Raw genomic sequence first — 18,617 nt, forward strand, 5'->3', positions numbered from 1 at the left:
CATCTACTATGAGCTAGTGTAAGGTCAATGGGGAACAAGATCTTCCCTGACCATCAAGAGACCTCATGTGGAGCCCATTAAGGAAAGCTTGCTTGCTTGTAGGAAGGCTTACATACCTTTTGTTAATTTCTAATTAGGCACTGAGCCTAAAGAGTATATATTCTGAAAGGTGAGCTTTTGCTTTGGGGGCTCACTTATGAGAAAGATGTTGTGATTCCCTGGTCAAAACTCTTGAGTGGCCACATGTTCGGAGTCCCCTGACTTCGCAGAGGTGAAGGCTCTCTTGATTCAGTGGTGGATGTAAAGCTTTGATTCAGGCAGTAGAGCCCTGTCTGTTGGTCTTTATTTTTCTTTGTATTTTTTTCTATGTAATTAAAGAAGATCATTGACCCCTTTTAAGTTGCTTTCCTAGTAAAGCAGATAAGAGAACATGTACTAGCAGCCATCCTGGATATGCCAGTGTGGCTGCCATTACAGCTAGGCACTGGGCTAAACATTTTATGATTATCTCTGGGGTTCAGAAATGTTAAGTGGCCATGGTCACACAACTAGGTGTTGGAGTCAGGATCTGAACCTTGGTCTTTCCAGACTCTTTCTAGGACACTACAAGCACCTACAGTTCTAAAGTTTTTGTTTAGTTTAGTCTAGAATTCGTTTTAGATCTGGAAGGGATCCTGACAATCATCTAGTTTCTCTTTTTTAAAATTAACTAATTATTTTTGGTTTTCAACATTCACTTCTGTAAGATTTTGAGTTCTAAATTTTCTCCCCTTCCCTCCTCTCCCCAAGACAATGTGCAATCTGATATAGGCTCTACATATACATTCATATTAAACATATTTTCACATCAATCATGTTGTAAAGAAAAATTAGAACCAAAGGGGAAAACCACAAGAAAGAAGAAATTTTTTTAAAAAAGAGAGAGAGAAAATAGTGTGCTTTGATCTGCATTCAGACTCCATAGTTCTTTCTCTGGATGAAGATAGCATTTTCCGTCATGAGTCTTTTGGAACTTTCTTAGATCCTTGCATTGTTAAGAAGAGCTAAGTCTATCAAAGCTGGTCATCACCCAATGTTGCTGTTACTATATACAATGTCCTCCTGGTTCTTCTTCTCACTTCACTCAGCATCAGTTCATGTAAATCTTTCCAGGTTTTTCTGAAGTCTACCTGCTCATCATTTCTTATTAATGTATTCCATTACATTCATAGACCACAACTTGTTCAACCATTCCCCAATTGATGGGAATCCCCTTAATTTCTAATTCTTGGCCAACACAAAAAGAGCTGCTGTAAGTATTTTTGTACATGTGGGTCCTTTTCCCATTTGTATGATCTCTTTGAGATACAGACCTAGAAGTGCCGTTGCTGGGTCAAAGGGTATGCACAGTTTTATAGCCCTTTGGCCGTAGTTCTGAATTGCAAGACCATCTAGTTTCTAGCCCCATCTGGTCATTTGACAAATGGGGGAACTAAAGTCAAGAGAGAAGTTACCTGCTCAGTTTTGAAGCTAGTTTAGTCATTAGGATGAGACAAACAAGGCTTTCTGACTTCCAGGTCAATGTTGTTTTTTTTTTTTTTATCATGCAGATGTCTTGTATCCTTCCTTCTTCCACTCATGTTCTTGTCAATTGCTGCAAACATTTGTCTGGTGCTCTGAAGTATTCTTTAGATTCTCATCATTCTAGTGTTAATTCAGTTCAGCTCAATGTGTATTAAATCCATAGAACCTGAATATAGAGTAAAATGATGAAGCAAAGCCAACCTCCTGCCATCTATCTTGGAGTTTACAATTTAGTGGGGGTAGGGTAGGAATAAGACACATATACAAATGACCATAAGTGTAAAGATGTTCAAACAATATTTGGTATGAGAGATTTGAAAAAGGAACACATATCTGGAAGAATCAGGAAAGCATTCATGGAGAATGAGGCACCTGATCTAGTCCTCAAAGGAAGGGAGAAGAATTTCGCCAGGTGATACCTTTTAAGGCATGGTGGGTACTAAAAAAAAAAAATCATGGTATGGGAAAGGATAGAAGGAAATCAAGGAAGTCAGAAGGCACTGATCTGGCCAAGAGGTAAATAGATCCTCTATTAGAGTGATGGCAAGAAGAATGGAAAGGAGGGGAAAGGTGACCCTATATAAATGATGGAGTGGAGAGTTACTCTTATCTCACCAACAATATGTAGACTCCCACAAGGCTGAGTTCAAATCCTACCCCCTCTTGGCTCACTTAGTAAGGGATAAAGACTTTTTGAGTAATTTCTCTTTCCTTTCGAGGTCTTTATGTGCCAAGTTAGCTTCAGTGCCCAATGGGACCTTGTCACAGGATCATCTTGAGAGGGGGTATGGACACCTTCTCTATGAGAGAGAAGTTAGCCCGGCAGTTTGACTGAGTCATTAAGCCTTTCTCTACTTTCTAGATTTTTGGCAAGATCTAGAAAGGATTTGGGGAATCTTGCTACCTTTAGGACCTAGAGGGATCCTGAGGCTAGAGGGTCAACTCCTCCCCACCTATCCACTCGCTGCTCCCCTCCCCCTTCCTCCATCCTCCCTTGTCTGCTGAGTTGATGCACTGAGCTGAGCTCCTGAACCGCTGCATTAATAAGAAACAGCGGAAAGAAGCTCTGGGAGAGGGTTCAAGTGGCCGGGTTTTGGGATTCCTGCAGAGACCTCAGCGGGCAGATCATATGGAGCTTGAAGCCTTGGGGGGGAGGGGAGTAGAGGGAGGGAGGAAGGGAGGAGGAGGAGGAGCAGGAGCAGCAGCCACGGGGGGTGGGGGAAGTTCTAACAAAAGACCTGGGTGCCCAGAGCTCCAAGAAGAGCCTGTATGCCTACATTGGTAACCCAGTCTTAGGTACTGCTCTGCTCTTCCCGTGACTGAAGTAAGCGCCACAAGTCCTCCCTGGAAAGCAGAAGTTTAACAGCCAGTCTGTGCTGGGGGCGGGAAGCGCCGTGGAGATCACCAAGACCAGCGGTTCTCAAAGAGTGGTCCAGGGACCCCTGGATTAATTTCTAATGCAGTAAATACAGAAAAATATAATCCACAGAAACTCTATTGGAGGGGGCGGAGTGTCAACAGTTTTGAAGAATGTAAGAGGTCCTCAGACCAAAAACTTTGAGAACCGCTGAACTAGTCCAAACTCCTAGTGTTAGAGATAGACTCAGAAATATGCAGCGATTTGCCCAAGATCATACAGCCAACTAGCAGCTGACTCCCTCCCTCCCTCCACCCCAATGGGTTCACATAGTATGTAGCCCCAAGCTGTGAGAAAACTACGTCTTGGAGGGACTGTACTTCACCATTCGGGATTTATGCCTTGTTTGGGGGGAGGAAGAGGGTGTCAATTTCACTATGGAAGCGAATTTAGGATTTAATCCTAAAGATAACCTTTTCGTCTCCTGTTCCCCGCCTCCCCAGTAATACCTCTAGTCTGGATGTATCGCAGTCAAGTATATGTGCGAATTTGTGTGTGTGTGTTGCCTAATCCGAGGCTGCCCGTCCCCTTCCCCTGACTCCCTAGGGCAGGAGGGGGTGTGGCTAGATTTCAATCAGTTTAACTGCCTTTGGAGGGGTGAAATTCTCCCCCTCCCCAGGGACAGGAGGACCGTCCCCCCCTTCAGTCTTCCTTTCTCCTCCCAGCCTTTGGGGAAGGTGAGGGGGTGGGGGCGCTGCGTGGAGCCTGGGCTGGAGTGGCCTGGAAGGGTCGGAGCTGTTGGGGAAAGTTTCCACGTGGAGCCTTCTTCGGGGGAGGGGAGGGGGCGGAGAGGGAAGGAGAGAGCGTAGAAAGGAGCGAAGAAGGAGGGAGCGATTGGGGGTCCCGGGCAAAGGTGAGTTAAGGCTGGCGCCAGGGGAAGAGGAGGGAGTAGGGAGGAGTTAGGTTCTCTAGGGAGACTGAGAACCACGGGAGGGAGGAAGCTAGGAAGTAAGGGATAGGGGTGGGGAAGCAGTCCCGGAAAAGTGGGAGGGGACAGGTTGAGGGGTGGTCTCCTAGGAGGAGCCAGCTTGCACTTTATTGTTCTATTGCCCTCCACAACGGGTAATTGTGTGTTGAGCGAGGAGTAGGGCTTGGGGAAGTTTAAAAGAAAAGACCCCCCTCAACCCAGTATGGACTCTAGGCAGGTCCGTGAGTTGCTGCACCTTGGGATGAGGCTGGAAGCCTCCTGTTTGGTTTGAGTTTTAGGTGTGCCTTGGGGCGGACGGAGTGGCTGGAGGGGGAGAGGGGAGGTGGGGAGTTTGAGTCAGTCACCTCTCTCACGAGACGCCTTACGGTCCTGAGATGGAAACCCTCTGGTCGAAGGTTAGGGCTTTGGTAGCGCTGGAAGCGTGACAGACAGTGGGTTCAACTAAAATCGGGAGGGGTGGGGGGCTCATCCCCAACAGGGAATAAGTCCTCTGGAGGGAATTCCTCCTGGGTAAAAAGGAGGGAGAGGTATAGTGAGCTGGGAGTGGGGGAAGGGGATTTGGTTATTCTCCAGGCAATGAATTCCAGTCCTAGACCTAGGAACTAGTGTGAGGGGCAGAGAAGGAGGGTGAGGAGGTGAAATCTCGTTTTTCTGTGGCCGGTTTTGATGGCTGTACTCAACCGTTGGGTTGACTCCTTCTCTTGAGTTGTTTTTTGGAGGGTAAGAAGTGTGCAGATAAGAGGGACTAGATTAGGAGGTCTGCTCTTGTCAGGAACGGGGGCGCTTCTGCAGGGCTGGGAAGGTGTTGTTTCTGCTCTCACGTACACATGAATACCTCTTGCAGGCTCTTGGGGTGTAATTCCTAAGGTGATGTCTGAAGGCAGTTTCTGGAGGAACCTGCCTTCCTTTGGCTGGGGAGCCCCTCCCTTAGCGTGGTAGAATGGGGGGCAATGGCTCCGCCTTGAGGGTCTGCACAGATCATAGAGGAGGCATCAACTGGCTCAGCCTGAGCCCTGACGGCCGGCGGCTGCTGACGGGCAGCGAGGATGGCACCGCGCGTCTCTGGAGCACTGATGACAGCCAATGTCACGGACACTTCCAAGGTAGAGAGCGCGCTCCAGACGGTCTCCTTGCTCCTCCCCAGTCTAGGACCCTTCTGGCCTCCCAGAAGGTGCCACATGGCATCTTATCCTGTCTTTCCCTCTTCCCTCTCCTCTCCAGCCTCTAGTGCTCTGTAGATAGTGTCGTCGCCCCTTCCCCCCACAGACTGGGATAACAGTAGGACCTTCCAGCTTTCCCGTACCACAAGGTGTTTTTAAAACGGGGCCACAGCTATATGAACACACAGAAGGAGCCTCAGCCATTTTGGACAGGAAGCCAAGTCTCCTGTCCTTCTGGGAGATAAGGAAGGCTATATGGAATGGATATGACCCATGCGGGAGGCTAGGTAACGGGGAGGGAGGCCCATGTAGACCATTTATCAGCAAACTGCAATTTGATAAGGACTGAGCTTATGAGGTGTAGTCCTGACCCTGCCAGTAACCAGCTATGTGACACTAGGCAAATCATTTCCAGCTTTGATATCCCATGATTCTGTGATTTTAAGCCAAGCTTACCAGTAAGGTCAGTTACTGAGGGTGTGCACAGGTTTTATCTGTTTTGTGGCTTTTTAAAAAACCATCTTCCAGGTAAGGAACTCTCTCTACCGATTCCTATTTATTGAGCCTACTCTTCTACTTGTTTTCCTACTGCCCTCTTTTGGAGAGTTTTGGCTCCAAAGGTTATCTTTAGGTAGTTTACATTTTTTATTCTGTGCTATCTTACCACTCCATATCTTCCTACCCCTAAATTTATAGACATTATGAAGAAGGATCATTAAATCGTAGATCTAGAGAGACCTCAGAGGCCAATGAGTCCAACCCCTTCATCTTGCATATGAGAAAACCAAGGCCCAGGGACATTAAATGACTTGCCAAAAGCTAATAATCATCTACCATTACCTGTGCTCTTTTCCTTGTATCATATTCCCTCTTTTGGTAAAGAAAAAAAAATACTTTAATGAATGCACAGCCTAATAGAAATTAACTTTGACTTATCTGATATTTGCTAAGACTTTTCTACAAATGAAAAAAACAAAAAAAACAGCTGCTTATCTGTGGCCAAAAGAGAACTGTGATTCACTGTAAGCTTTAAACCCCAGAAGGTCCTGATTTGAGTGAAGCCCAGTCTCTCTCCTTAAAGTTGAAATATTTTCTAGATTCTACATCATTTTTAATAATCGTGATTTTGCACCCATTTTGTATGTATATTCTCATAAAAGCAAATGGTAACATTCTTATAGGTGATGATACTACTTGGCACAGCCCAGTCTGGTATTGCCATTCCCCAGAGTGCCCCTTTGAAGACTCCAATGCATTGGTTCTCAGACTGGGCCCATTTTTTTCTCCTTCCATTGCCCACAGCCATCTCTAGTCCCTTCTTCATCATCCTCTGCTCCCCATTCCTGACTGCTGCTGCTTCCACCTGGCTTCTCCAGCTTTAATCTATTTACACTTCATTCTCAGGAAGATATCTTTGCTCCTGAGCCCCTTAGTGCCCTCGATTTGAGGACAGATCCTACTCAACAGGAAAGTTTCATGTATAAGAGTGAAAAATGGCTACTCTTTCCCTCTCAAAATTTTTCTTCTTGATAGTTGGGATTTCAAGGGGAAATTGAAGTTAAGTGCTCAGCAGGAGGGAAATAGCTAAATTTTCATCACCTGGAAGGGTGGATGTGAATCAGTGGCTGCTTACTGGGAAGAAAGAGCTAACCTTTTTTCTTAAAATAACATACCTCCTTGAGATCAAGGACAATGTGCTCTGTTATTTTTGTAGCTGCCTACTAAGGAGAGAGTCAGGAATCACAGAAAGGAAGCTGCCCTCGGGTGTCACCTGAGGTGGGGAACCACCAGTGGTGGACACATCAGATCCCTCCAGAATGGGTATTAGAGCTGTCCCATCAGGTTTCAGGGCACATCGTGAGTACTTGATAAATACATATTACTTGATCTGTGATTCTCAAGGCAGGAGAATTGGTAATTTCTGATACATTGTCTTCCCCTGAGCATTTAATTTGGTGAAATGCTTACCACTCTAGAATGCTGAGGGTCAGAGAGCCTGCCCCTTTTATAGGCTACCTGTAACAAAGAGTAGAAAGTGTTGAGAGGGGCAGCTAGGTGGCGCAGTGAGTAGAGCACCAGCCCTGGAGTGGACTTGAGTTCAAATTCAGCCTCAGACACTTAACACATGTACTAGCTGTGTGACCTTGGGCAAGTCACTTAATCCCAATTGCCCTGCCAAAAACAAACAAACAAAAAAAAAGTGTTGAGACCAGCTATGAGTCATGTGAATAACTGCCCATGAAAACAGTGGGGAAGAAATGGAGAAGGTAGTAAAGAAATCAAAGGATGAGTGGGGAGTTCCTGACTGTATGGATCTAGAATCAGACAACTGGAGACTTGGATAAGCTCCTATTGCCCTTTGATCTCTTTGGGAGAAGGTGGTTATAAAAACAAAGTATACTGAAATCAAGTTGTTGGGGGTTTTTGCAAATTAGATATTTCAAATGTATTTAGGAGATTCTCTATGAAAAAGGACCCCACTAGGAATCCTATAAATTAAGCATTAATCAAAAAGCATTTTTAAGAATTTTTTATTTTTCCCCCATTACATGTAAAAACAATTTTTAACATTTGGGTTTTTTTTAAGCTTTGAGTTCCAAATTCTATGCCTTTCTCCCCTCCCTCCCATGTGGTAAGCAATCTGATATAGGTTATACATGTGCAATCATGTAAAACATTTCTATATTAGTCATTTAATCAAAAAGCATTTATTAAGTACTTACCATGTGCTAACTACTATATTAGCCACTAGGGATAAAAAAAGACAAAAATAAAAGTCCCTTCCCTCAACGAATTTGCGTCCTACTGGGGAAAACAATACGTTAGACATAATTACAAAATTGAGAACTGTTGCCGGGCCCACTGCTCTTCCAGCCTCTGTTCTCAATCCATGTATAGAGAACAGGATCAAACCTGTGGGAACTTCACTTCTGTTGAGAGGGATTAGGCTCCTTTTCTCACACTCTTTGGCTCTTTACACCCTGACCCCAGTCCCCCAGGGGAAAATGAATTGAAGCTCATGTTTGACTCATGCCTAGGGGTTCTCAAAAGAGGGTAATAGAAGGGTCTTCAACGTACAATATGAGTGAGGTATGGGACAGCAGTGTATTTCTTCCATAAAAAAGAAATACTAAATACAAAGACTATATCGACTGAGACTCAGAATAGGATACAGTAACGTATAACAGTAACTATTATAATATCCCAGGAGCCTGGTATTGAAAATAAGACACAATGCAGTTTGCAAAGTCCACTTAAAAAGCATTTTGCACTTGACCTTGTACTGTCCAAACAATTCCTTCCAGGTCTGTGTCTTTCTTTCGTCAAGGCAGGTCAGGGGTTAATCTCCTCCCTCTGGTGGTGGTTATCCTCTCTGATGCAGAAACTCCTCGTTATAAAAAGAATTCAGCTGTGTCTCACCTTCTTATAGATATGCTGCTGAGAAGTTTTATAGAAATCATATTTGTTTGGTAAAATTGGTCATATTTCAAATGAGAAAGCACTTTGCAAACCTTACGAAATGCTATATAGATGTTAGCTATTCTGTGCTCAGGAGATTTACTGTGAAAAGATTGTGAATACTTCTGTAAATCGAGCAATCAGTAAGCATTTATTAAATGCTTACTGTATGCCAGGTATTGAGTGAGACCCTGGAGATACAGAGATGAAGATGAAACCATACTCTTGCCCTCAGGAATAAGAGAGTAAGTTTTATTCCTTATTGGGGAATTCCTTATTATATTCCCCTCCTATTGGGGGAGGGGAATATAATCTCCTCTAATAATTCTGTTAGGGGAGATAATCTGTACATGTAAGTATATACCAAATATAAATATGTACAGTAATAATAATAAAACCTTAAGTAATCCAACTGACTGCCAGATAGCTCTGACCAAGGAACCCGGGATCTCTCTCATAAGATTGCTCCACGAGATACATCTTGGGATCACCGTCCATTCACCCTGGATTTATCAAAGAAATACAAAGCAAAAGAGGCAGTCAGAGATCTGGGCTAAAGCTTATCTGGCTGAACCCCAGTTCTAACTTTCACATGGCCTGGAGCTAATAAGCCGCTAGGATGAGGGAAAAAGGAATTCTATGCCCCCTCACTCTCTAGAAAGGGTTTTGAATACCCTAACATGAATCTGCCAGGGGAAACGAAGTCAGAGGGTGGGTTACTCCCTTTTAAAGATCCCTTTGAGTCAGCAGCTCTTCTTTCTTAGAGGCCAGTAAAGGTATTGTTTTTTCATTCCAAAGTACCCAAATTCTTCAACTATGACTAGTTTCACCAGAAATGTCCTGGGTACAGGAGATCCAGGTTTATACTCCAATCCAACCCCTGCTAACTTAAGTAAATGCAAAGTATATAGAAAGCACACACAAAGTAATTTCATGGGTGGAGCACTAACAGCTAGGGAGATCAGGAAAAGATTTATATAGGAGGTGGATGCTTGAGCTCAACTTGGAAGGGAAAAAGAGGGTAAGATCCTGAAAGAAGAAAAGAGATCAGAAAAGTAACTTTTACCCAAAAAAAAAGCAACCAAGAATATAGAAGCAACTATTAAGTTCCATTTGCTTTTCTCATCTCTGTAATCTCTAGAAGAATGGTCTGTATGTACTGAGGTTGATGAAAACACAAGAAGGGAAGGCTTCTCCAGATACAAAGGATAACTTCAATATTGCAGAGTGAACTGCCACCTGATTGATCTGATTTGTTGGTTCAAGGGTGGGTAGGTTGAATTGTCACGGAGTGGGGCACACTTGTATTGAGCCAATGAGTAAGGGAGTAAGCAGATGGGGACTTTGCCAAATGGGTCTCTTCCTTCCCCCATCCCAAAAGAGTTCATGCTACCTCCCTCCAACAGGTGAGATCAATTCAGAGAAAACTTTAGGCCTCTTTGTCTGCCCATTTAAAAAATGAGAGGATTTTACCCTCTTAAAATCCATATTGCAAACTGTAGGAGATGATTTGGTCAGTAAAGAAGGGGCCATGTGGCAGTGCCAGGCAGTGCGGTTCATACAACTCATGAGGTCATTGATGTGAGTGCTCTCTCTCCAATGACACTCCTGTAGTAGCCCTGACCATTCTGTCAGAGCCTAAGCTCTTGCTACAAGCCAGAAGGGCTTAGCAACAGCTTTCAGGACAGAGAACTGGATTTAGTCAGAGGATTTGGGTTCAAATCTTGACTTTGCTATTTATTGCCTTGGGACCTTGAGTAATTGACTTTACCCTTTGAGCCTCAGTCCCTTTATCTGTAAAGTGAGATGATTTAGACTAGGTGATCCCCTAAAGTCTCTTCCAGACCTAAATCTATGGTCCTTTGCACCTGTCGGCTGAGGAGCAGTCTAATTTTTGCTTAATCTGGGTCTCCCTATCTTACTCATGCTGAAATTACAGGGACTACTCATAGGCCTGGTCTCACTCTGTTCCACCCAGAAGCTTGGACTGCTCCATTTCTGACCTTCGCCAAGTTGCCTTCTTGGGCAACCTGGCAAAGCACTCTCACTACTCCCCATTGCTGGAACTTGCCACGTTAGTACAGACGGCTAATCAGCTTAGCTCACTGAAGCTCAAAACTCTCAAATTCAAGAGATTACCGGCCTCCATCTTCCCAGTAATTGGGATTACACCCAACTGAGCCAATTTAGGCTTTTCACAAGAACAGGGGTTCTTGATCTTTTGAAGGTCATGGGCTCCTTTGGCAATCTAGGCTCCTCAAAATAATGGTGTTAAGTGCACAAAGCAAAATTATAGGATTACAAAGGAAATCAATTGAAATATAGTTATTAAAATGTTTTTGGGGAAAAAAAGCCCCTATATGAACTTTTCACTTGAAGAACCCATATTTCAGACTAGATTCCAGTAAGAACTTAGAGATCCCAGTTGCCAGGTTACTCTTTCATCAACACCCAACTCCAGGTTATTTTCTGTGGCCAATAATACAGTGGAGGTCCCGGGTGTCCTGGTCTGAGAGCTGATGCTGAGCCATTCCACCACCCAAAGAAGAGTTGTCAGAGCCCTAGAAGAGGCAACCTCCATGTTGGGGGATTGTGGGGAGTGAGAACACTTCTGGGGTGACAGAGGGGCAGGAAGAAGACAATAAAGAGGAAGAAAATATAATGATAACCTTGTCAAGAAAGCCTTTTAGCCTCAATGCTTCTCTCCCACCACAAGTTCATGTGATTTTTTTTAAAAATGCCTGTCAACAACATTTCTCAAGCTCCTGCTTCTGCAGAGCACTGTACTAGGCATCATTGGAGGATGCAACACACATGATCTTTGTTATAGAGCTTCCAAGATAGTCAATTCGTGAAGATGTGAAAGGACTTAACACTTAAAATAAAAACTTAACAAGTGCCAAATAATAATGAAGCACAATAGAATGCAAACAGGATGAAAAGATAGAACGGAGGAGTGAATAATGTCACAGTAGAGTTAATCAGGGAAGGCCATTTGTTGCTTCTGTTATTGTGACAATGTCTTATGTTGGTTCAGGGCTTCTTAAACTTTTTCCGTTCAAGACCCCTTCAGCACTTCTTAAAATGTGGGTCTTGATCCCGTATGGGTTTAAGAAGCCGTGGACTCTAGATGGCCACCCTGGATGGTGCTTTCAATTCTCCTGTGATTCAGTGAGTTGAGTTCTGAGATAGATATATGATAGATGAACTGTGCTTAGTCTATTTTCAGGAATGTCTGTGCTCTCCTACCTGAATTTTTTCAATAATCAACAGATTGTTATCGAATACATACTACATGTGGACTGAGTATGGGCAACACAAAGTGCAAACATGGTCCATTACCGCAAGAAACTTACAGTCCTTTCATCTGGCTGTTCCCTAAGCCTGGAAGACACTCCTCCTTTATCTCCATCTCTTCAAATCCCTTGTTTCCATTAAAACTCTACTCAAGCTCCAGTCTGCTCAAATATGATTCTCTTCTCCCATAAATTTATGTTGTATGTATTTCATGCATTTATATATGTTTACGTATTACATATAACGTGTAATGTGATATATATTATATATACATGTTATATGTGTGTGTTATGTATTATATATAACATGTTATATATAGTATATTATATAATATATTTATGTATTATATGTGTTTCATATAGATAGAATATAAGATCTTTGAAGGCAGAATCTGTTTCATTCTAGTCTTTGTATCCCTGTGGCCTGCAGTTAGCCATTAGCAGCACATAGTAAGTACCTAATAAATGCTTGCTGATTGATTGGGGATATTCAGAAGTCATAGGCTCTGACCAAAAGAGGAGCTTCGACCGTTTTTTTTTTAACAGTTGGCAAAATCATTGGGCTAAGCAATAATAATGATATTTAAATAGTGCCTACAAGGTGCTAGACACTGTGTTAAGCTCTTTACAAATGTGATTGCATTTGATCCTCATAACAACCCTAAGAAGGGGGTATTATTATTTTTCTCATTTTACAGTTGAGGAAACTGAGGCAAACAAATTAATTTGTCCAAGGTAACACAGTGTATGGGGAATTACATTTGTTTAAAATAAAGTAGTTACTTTAGCATTATGCCTCGCCGATGTGGGTACAGCACCTCTCTCAACCTCCGAGTCCTACAATCTATGGAATCTTCTCTATCCCACCCTATTAGGATGACCCACTTTTCTGTCTCTCCCTCCCCACCCCCTTAGAAAAAACTTGCCTTTGGCAAACATAATTTTCTTTAAAACTTGCCCAAAACCAAACAAAATTTCAAAAATCTTCCTTGTCATACTGTAGTGATGTTTTCACTCGAGTTGTTTATATTTAAGGAAACAATTCTCACACTGTATCAATTTGGCCTCCTTCACCAACTTACTTTCCAAAGCAGCTAAGAAAAAGAAGTAAGGATTGATTTGTACTTAATCAGTCCTACCTTTAACCCAACTGCCGAGCAGTGATATGATCAGTCACCACCTTTTACGTGCATTTTCCAAACCTTCAATGGCATTTATTTTTCGATTTGACATTTACGGATTTGTAGGCCTCTAAAGATACAAGACCTGCCCTCTTAGTCTCTGTGCTGGTCTAGTGAAAAGAACACTGGATGGACTAGGGCTCAGAACATCTGACTTTGAGTCCTTGCTCTGCTAATTAACTCTGAGTGACCTTGGACAGTCATCTAATCACACAACCCCATGCTGCCTCAGTTTCTTTTTTTAGTAAAATGAGATTGGACTAGATGATCCCTGAAAACTTCTTCAACTTGAAATCTCATAATCCCCTCTCCCCTCTAAGGTGCACACAGTTTTGTGGCTGGGTTCTGTGCCCGATTGTTTTCTCTTCTCCCTGGTTTAATGCCTTCAGTGTGTTATGTCGTCATTATGTTAGGACTGTAGTAGTATAGCTCAGGGGGCTTGGATCCTGATGGAGGATGCCCTTCTAAATGATACTCTGCAAAGCCCTAGCACAGCCAAAGATCCCACCGAAAAGCTTCCCCAGTGTGCTTTCTAGAAGATCTTCCTAATCACTGTGGGATTTGTTTATTGTTGATGAAGCCCTCAAAACCATGAGTCATTGCTGGTTCTGTTTTCAGATGTGGGGGCTGGGGTGGCTTCATCAAAGAAAATAAGCCACAGGGTTCAACTCCAGATGGACCGACCATCGTTGAGGAGCAGGGGGAACAGGGTTGGGAGGAAGAGCTTTGCTTTACAACCTGGAGAGTTTGCTTACTGGGGAGAAGGAGAGGAGGACCCCAATAAAAATGAATTCAAACTAGTTTAATAGAGTTAATGAGAGGGTAAGATGTGATCGTGCAAAATCAAGATGAGGACCTAGGTGGTCTTTGTCCTCCAAGAATTGGTCTAGATCTATAGTTCATAGATCTAGAACTGTAAGAGACCCTTGAGGCCATCTGCCCTAAGCCCCTTACTTTGGAGAAGAGGTTTTGTCAACCAAAGAGGAGATGAGACTTGCCCAAGGTTTTACATACAGGTGGGAAGTGATAGGTAGGAGTCTCTGCCTCCAATCCAGTACTCTTTGACTGCGTGCACCACAAGGAGGCAACCTTTGCCTGTCAGCTAATCCACCTTCCTCATTTTATAACTGAAGAAACGAAGCCCAGAGAGGTGACTTGACCAGGGTCACATAGGTACTAAGTATCAGAGCTAGGATGTGAAAGTGAGGGCTCTGACTTCATTCCCAGTTGCCACACTGGTATGAGGGCTTGCACTGCCCCAGTTTGCAGATTGTGCTTTATTCCTTTCCATTCTCCTCTCACTCAGTATTTCCTGTGAAACAGTTAATGAGAAGCACCATTACAGTGTTAAAAAGTTGCTGCTGTCTCTTCTCTGTTGGTATTCAGGGACTGTCTGATCGCTGAGCTGTGGGGGTCGGGGAGAGGGAGCACAGGGGACAGATCCGGTCTCAGGAAGGATTTGTTGACAGTCTTGAAGTATTTTGCAAATGCATTGAGGCTGGTGGAAAAAAAAACAAAAACAAACAAAAAAAACCCTGAGCTGCATTTTTGCTAAACACATTTTGCCCTCAACTTTTAATCCTGTGTGTATTTTAAGGGAAATTTAATCTGTAGGGTTTTCTCAACATGTTTACTTAATTCCTGCAAACACTGTTTTCTTAGAGGCCTGGTATCTGCTGTCCAAGAAGATTCGAGCATTTCTTTTTTAAAAAAAAAAATTTTTTCCTAAAGTTTTCTTCTCTCAGAATCCAGGACATTAAGTGTTTCCAAGAGCAACTGAGCTGAAACTCAGGGAAAATGTGTCAGGCGGCTTGAAATTGGACCCTGGAGGTTCTAAGACCCTGTCTGGGTGATGTCAGGCATCCAGATGAAAAGAGAAAAATTCAGTAAAAAATGGAAATATTTTGTCCACGAACTGTATGTGTAGACATACTTTGATCACTGGCAGATTTTTTTATTCATCATTGTATGGTGGAAAGACATCCTGAAGAGAAATCCAGAGATTCTGGCTCTGTCCCAAACTACCTGTGCGACCTTGGACAAGTCACATCACTTATTTAGGCCTCAGCTCCCTCCCCAATCTCCAAGGCTCTAACTATTAAGATGCTGGGAGTCATTGATTCTATGCTCCTCGAGTTTGTGGTCCTGTAGCCAGGGCCATACCCTCCAGGTGCAAGCTGCTATCTGGTTTGGACACACCTTAACCTGGTAAGGAAACGCTTGGCAATTTCTCTAGTCAAGAGTGCTACCAATGGGTGCTGACAAATGACTGTGGGTGCTTTTGACTTAGGGAGGAAGGGGAAAAAAAAGGGAGAGAGAGGAGAGGGGAGAAAGAGAGAGAGAGAATGTGAATGTGAATGCTGTGAGGGAATAAGAAAAGAACTCTGTCCCAAGAGGAGGAAGAGAGGGCCACCTTAGTTTCCTGGGGGAAGGGAGTCCCTCCAAGGGATCCATCATGAGCCCCTGTGTTAAAACATAGTCAACTATGGGTTGTTTTTTCCTAAAATGTCACTCCCTTCACCAGCACTACCACTATCCTTTTCCTGATGGCTTCTTTTTCACTTTTTTTTTTTTTTTTTAAGGAAAAATGATAGTCAATGATCCTCACACCTCTCACCCGATTCTTCCTTTTCTCCGAAGGACACGAAAGCTATATCACTTTCTGCCAGTTGGAAAATGAAGCTGCCTTCACCTGTAGTGCCGATCACACCATCAGAAAGTGGGACGTGGCGACTGGACAATGTTTGGCTATTTACCGAGGACACACGTCAATTGTAAACAGGTTTGTTTGACTGATACCATAATTCTGTGACTGCTGACTCCCAACAATTGAACAATTATGGGTCTCCCAAAAGGTGCCTGCTGTGTGTATAATAAAATATGCTGGACACTGTGGGAAATACAAGTCAATTCAACAAATATTTATTAAGTGCTGGTGCTGTGTGAGGTACTATGTATTAGGCGGCAGGCAAAGAAAAAAACAGTCCCTACCCTTAGGAAGCTTACCTTGTTTTAGATAAAGACATAGAAGACAAGGTTCCTGCCCTCAGAGGAGTGGAAAGAACATCGTATTTAGAGTCTGGGGACCTCAGTTTTGCTTTTCAAATTCAGCTTTGCTACTTATTACTTGTTTGAACTTGAAATGGTCAATTCATCTTTCCAGGCCTCTGTTTTGATTTATCGAATGAGGGTGGAGTAAATGATTTCTAAAGGTCTTTTTCCAGCTCTAAATTCCATGATCACACCACCCTTCAGTCTAGTTGGGGAGATAAGGCATACATATATGCAAAAATTTAATAATAATAAAGCATGACGTAGTATAGTGGAAAAATTACTGGACCAGAAGTCATGACACCCAGATTTGAATAACAGTTCTGGCACTTGACTCATTCTCTAACCTGGAGTAAGTCACAGTCACTTCTCCGAACCTCAGGTTCCCTATCTATAAAATAGGGATAATATGTGCCCTACCCACCTCCTATGGTAGTTGTGAAGAACTTTGTCTTAAATCATAACCTCAATATGAGGCATCATTTTTAGGACCGAGGTAACTTGTCTTTCCCATTGTTGTGGCATTCATTACCAGGCTGAGCATCAGCCAAACCCTGGCAGGTCAGAGAAGAGGAAGGTGGCCGGGGGCTGGAGTGGGCAGGGTCTCAGATTGAGGCAGTCTTGTTAGATGGCTCATTTAGCCTTTGGCACGGGGGCGGATGCCCTCCTTCGGTCCCATGTTCTCCTTCGGACATCTGACTTTGCTTCTGGGTGAAGGATGGGAGAGGAACTGAAAGCCCAGCACTCCCACTGGTGAGAACAGAATTCCAGAGGAAATGGCTTAATTGATAACTGATGCTTAGCTGGGGGGTGGCGGGGAGGGGATTGAAGGAGGAGGGAGAGAGAAGTGGGAGTTGTCTGTTCTAAAGATGGAACTACGAATTGAAGAAAAAAAATCCTTTCCCTGGTTAATTGTTGAAAATATCCCCCAGTCCAAGATGTTTGAAGTTTTCTTTTCCTAGCTGAATTCAGGCCTGCTAGCTGGTTTTCAGGGCAGTCTGAAAGGCCTTCACCATTCAGTTAAAGTCAGTGGGTACTTACTAGTGGCCAAGGAGCTGCCTGGCCCTGTGCTAGGTGCTGTGAGGAAGGTGTGGAAATCATATAAAACTGAATTTTTGCCTTCAGAAGTTTGTAGCATGACAATAATGAGAGCGCAGGACTTAGAATCAGGACGCTTGGTTCTAAGTCCCATTTCAGGCCCTTCCTAGCCGTGTGATCTTAAGCAAGTCACTTAACCTCTCTGGGCCTCAGTTTCCTTATCTGTAAAATGAAGGCGCTGGACTAGATGGCCTCTATGGTCCCTTCCAGCCCTAGAGCTCTGATCCTGTTATCCTAAAATGCCATGATCGCTAACAGATCATTTAAACTCTTAGAGCCTCGTCTGTGAAATGGGAACAATGCGTCTTGTACCACCTTCTTCCCAGGGTTGTTGCAAGGAGAATGCTTTATAATCTATACAGCCCCATGTAAGTGTGAGCTATTATTGCAAAACATTCAGTGACAAATGAAAGCGGACTATGATAAGTGCTATAGGAATTCAGAGAAGGGAGAAGAGAAGGCTAGGAGAATCACACTAGAGGCTGCCTGGAGGAGGTGGCGGTTCTCACAGTTATTGAAGATGGAAAAATGTTTTTAAAAAAAGTTAGGAATGGAGCAGCTAGGTGGCGCAGTGAGTGGAGCACCAGCCCTGGAGTCAGGAGGACCTGAGTTCAGATGCAACCTCAGACACTTGACACACTTACTAGCTCTGTAACCTTGGGCAAATTACTTAACCCCAATTGCCCTGCCTTCCCCAAGCCAAAAAAAAAAAAACCCAAAACAAAAAAACAAAAAACAAAAAAAATTAGGAATGAACGTAGCCTTTTCGTGAAACAGTGAACAGAGCGACCTAACTGGAGGGGAGTTTAGATGGAAAACAGACACCCATGGGAACTACTGGGTATCATGTACCCAAGGGACCTCAGAGGCCACTTAGTCCACCTGATTTGATATTGTTTGCATGTTGTCTCCCTGGCTAGACTGTGTGCTCCTTAAGAGCAAGGACTGTCTTTTACCTTTCTCTGTATCCCCAGCACTTAGCACAGTGCCTGGCACATAGTAGGTACTTAAAAAATGTTTCTGGCTTAAGAGATTAAATGACTTACTCAAATCCACACAGCTAGGTGGTAGTGAGAGACTGGAAGAACCCAGGTCTCCTAGTCTGGTCCTTTTTTTTTTTTTTAAGATATTAGAGGACACTGCCTATTAATGAATCAACAATAAACAAATGAACAAATAAATGGACTTCCTTTGTGGAACAGATGCAAGAAAGTGTAAGATATATGGAAATTAGAAAAACACATTTGGACAGAGCTTTAAGAAGGTCACATTCTCAGCTGATCAACTTTGACAATGTTGCCTCCAATGCTGGTTTTCATTTAATATGTCACAGCATGCCCACTGTTAGCCCTCTAAAAAGCAACGCAGATAATTAGTCTCAGAAATCATCAGTTGTCATTTTTAAGTTTTTGGAAATGGAATTTTCTTCCTTTTTTTTAATTGACATCATCATAGACCAATGCT

The 18,617-nt window shown here is 43.3% G+C and overlaps 1 protein-coding gene across 1 annotated transcript in view; it reads left to right on the plus strand.

Moving 5' to 3' along the window:
• Positions 1 to 4,848: 4,848 nt before the first annotated feature.
• WDR86 (WD repeat domain 86) overlaps positions 4,849 to 18,617 on the plus strand; it is a 53,738-nt gene continuing 39,969 nt past the window's right edge. The window contains exons 1-2 of the mRNA XM_036760544.1: positions 4,849 to 5,011; positions 15,645 to 15,786. Coding sequence (XP_036616439.1) covers positions 4,849 to 5,011; positions 15,645 to 15,786 — 305 coding nt within the window. The remainder of the gene's footprint in view (positions 5,012 to 15,644; positions 15,787 to 18,617) is intronic.

The sequence above is a fragment of the Trichosurus vulpecula genome, chromosome 5, assembly GCF_011100635.1.
Source record: "Trichosurus vulpecula isolate mTriVul1 chromosome 5, mTriVul1.pri, whole genome shotgun sequence".
Lineage (NCBI taxonomy): Eukaryota > Metazoa > Chordata > Mammalia > Diprotodontia > Phalangeridae > Trichosurus > Trichosurus vulpecula.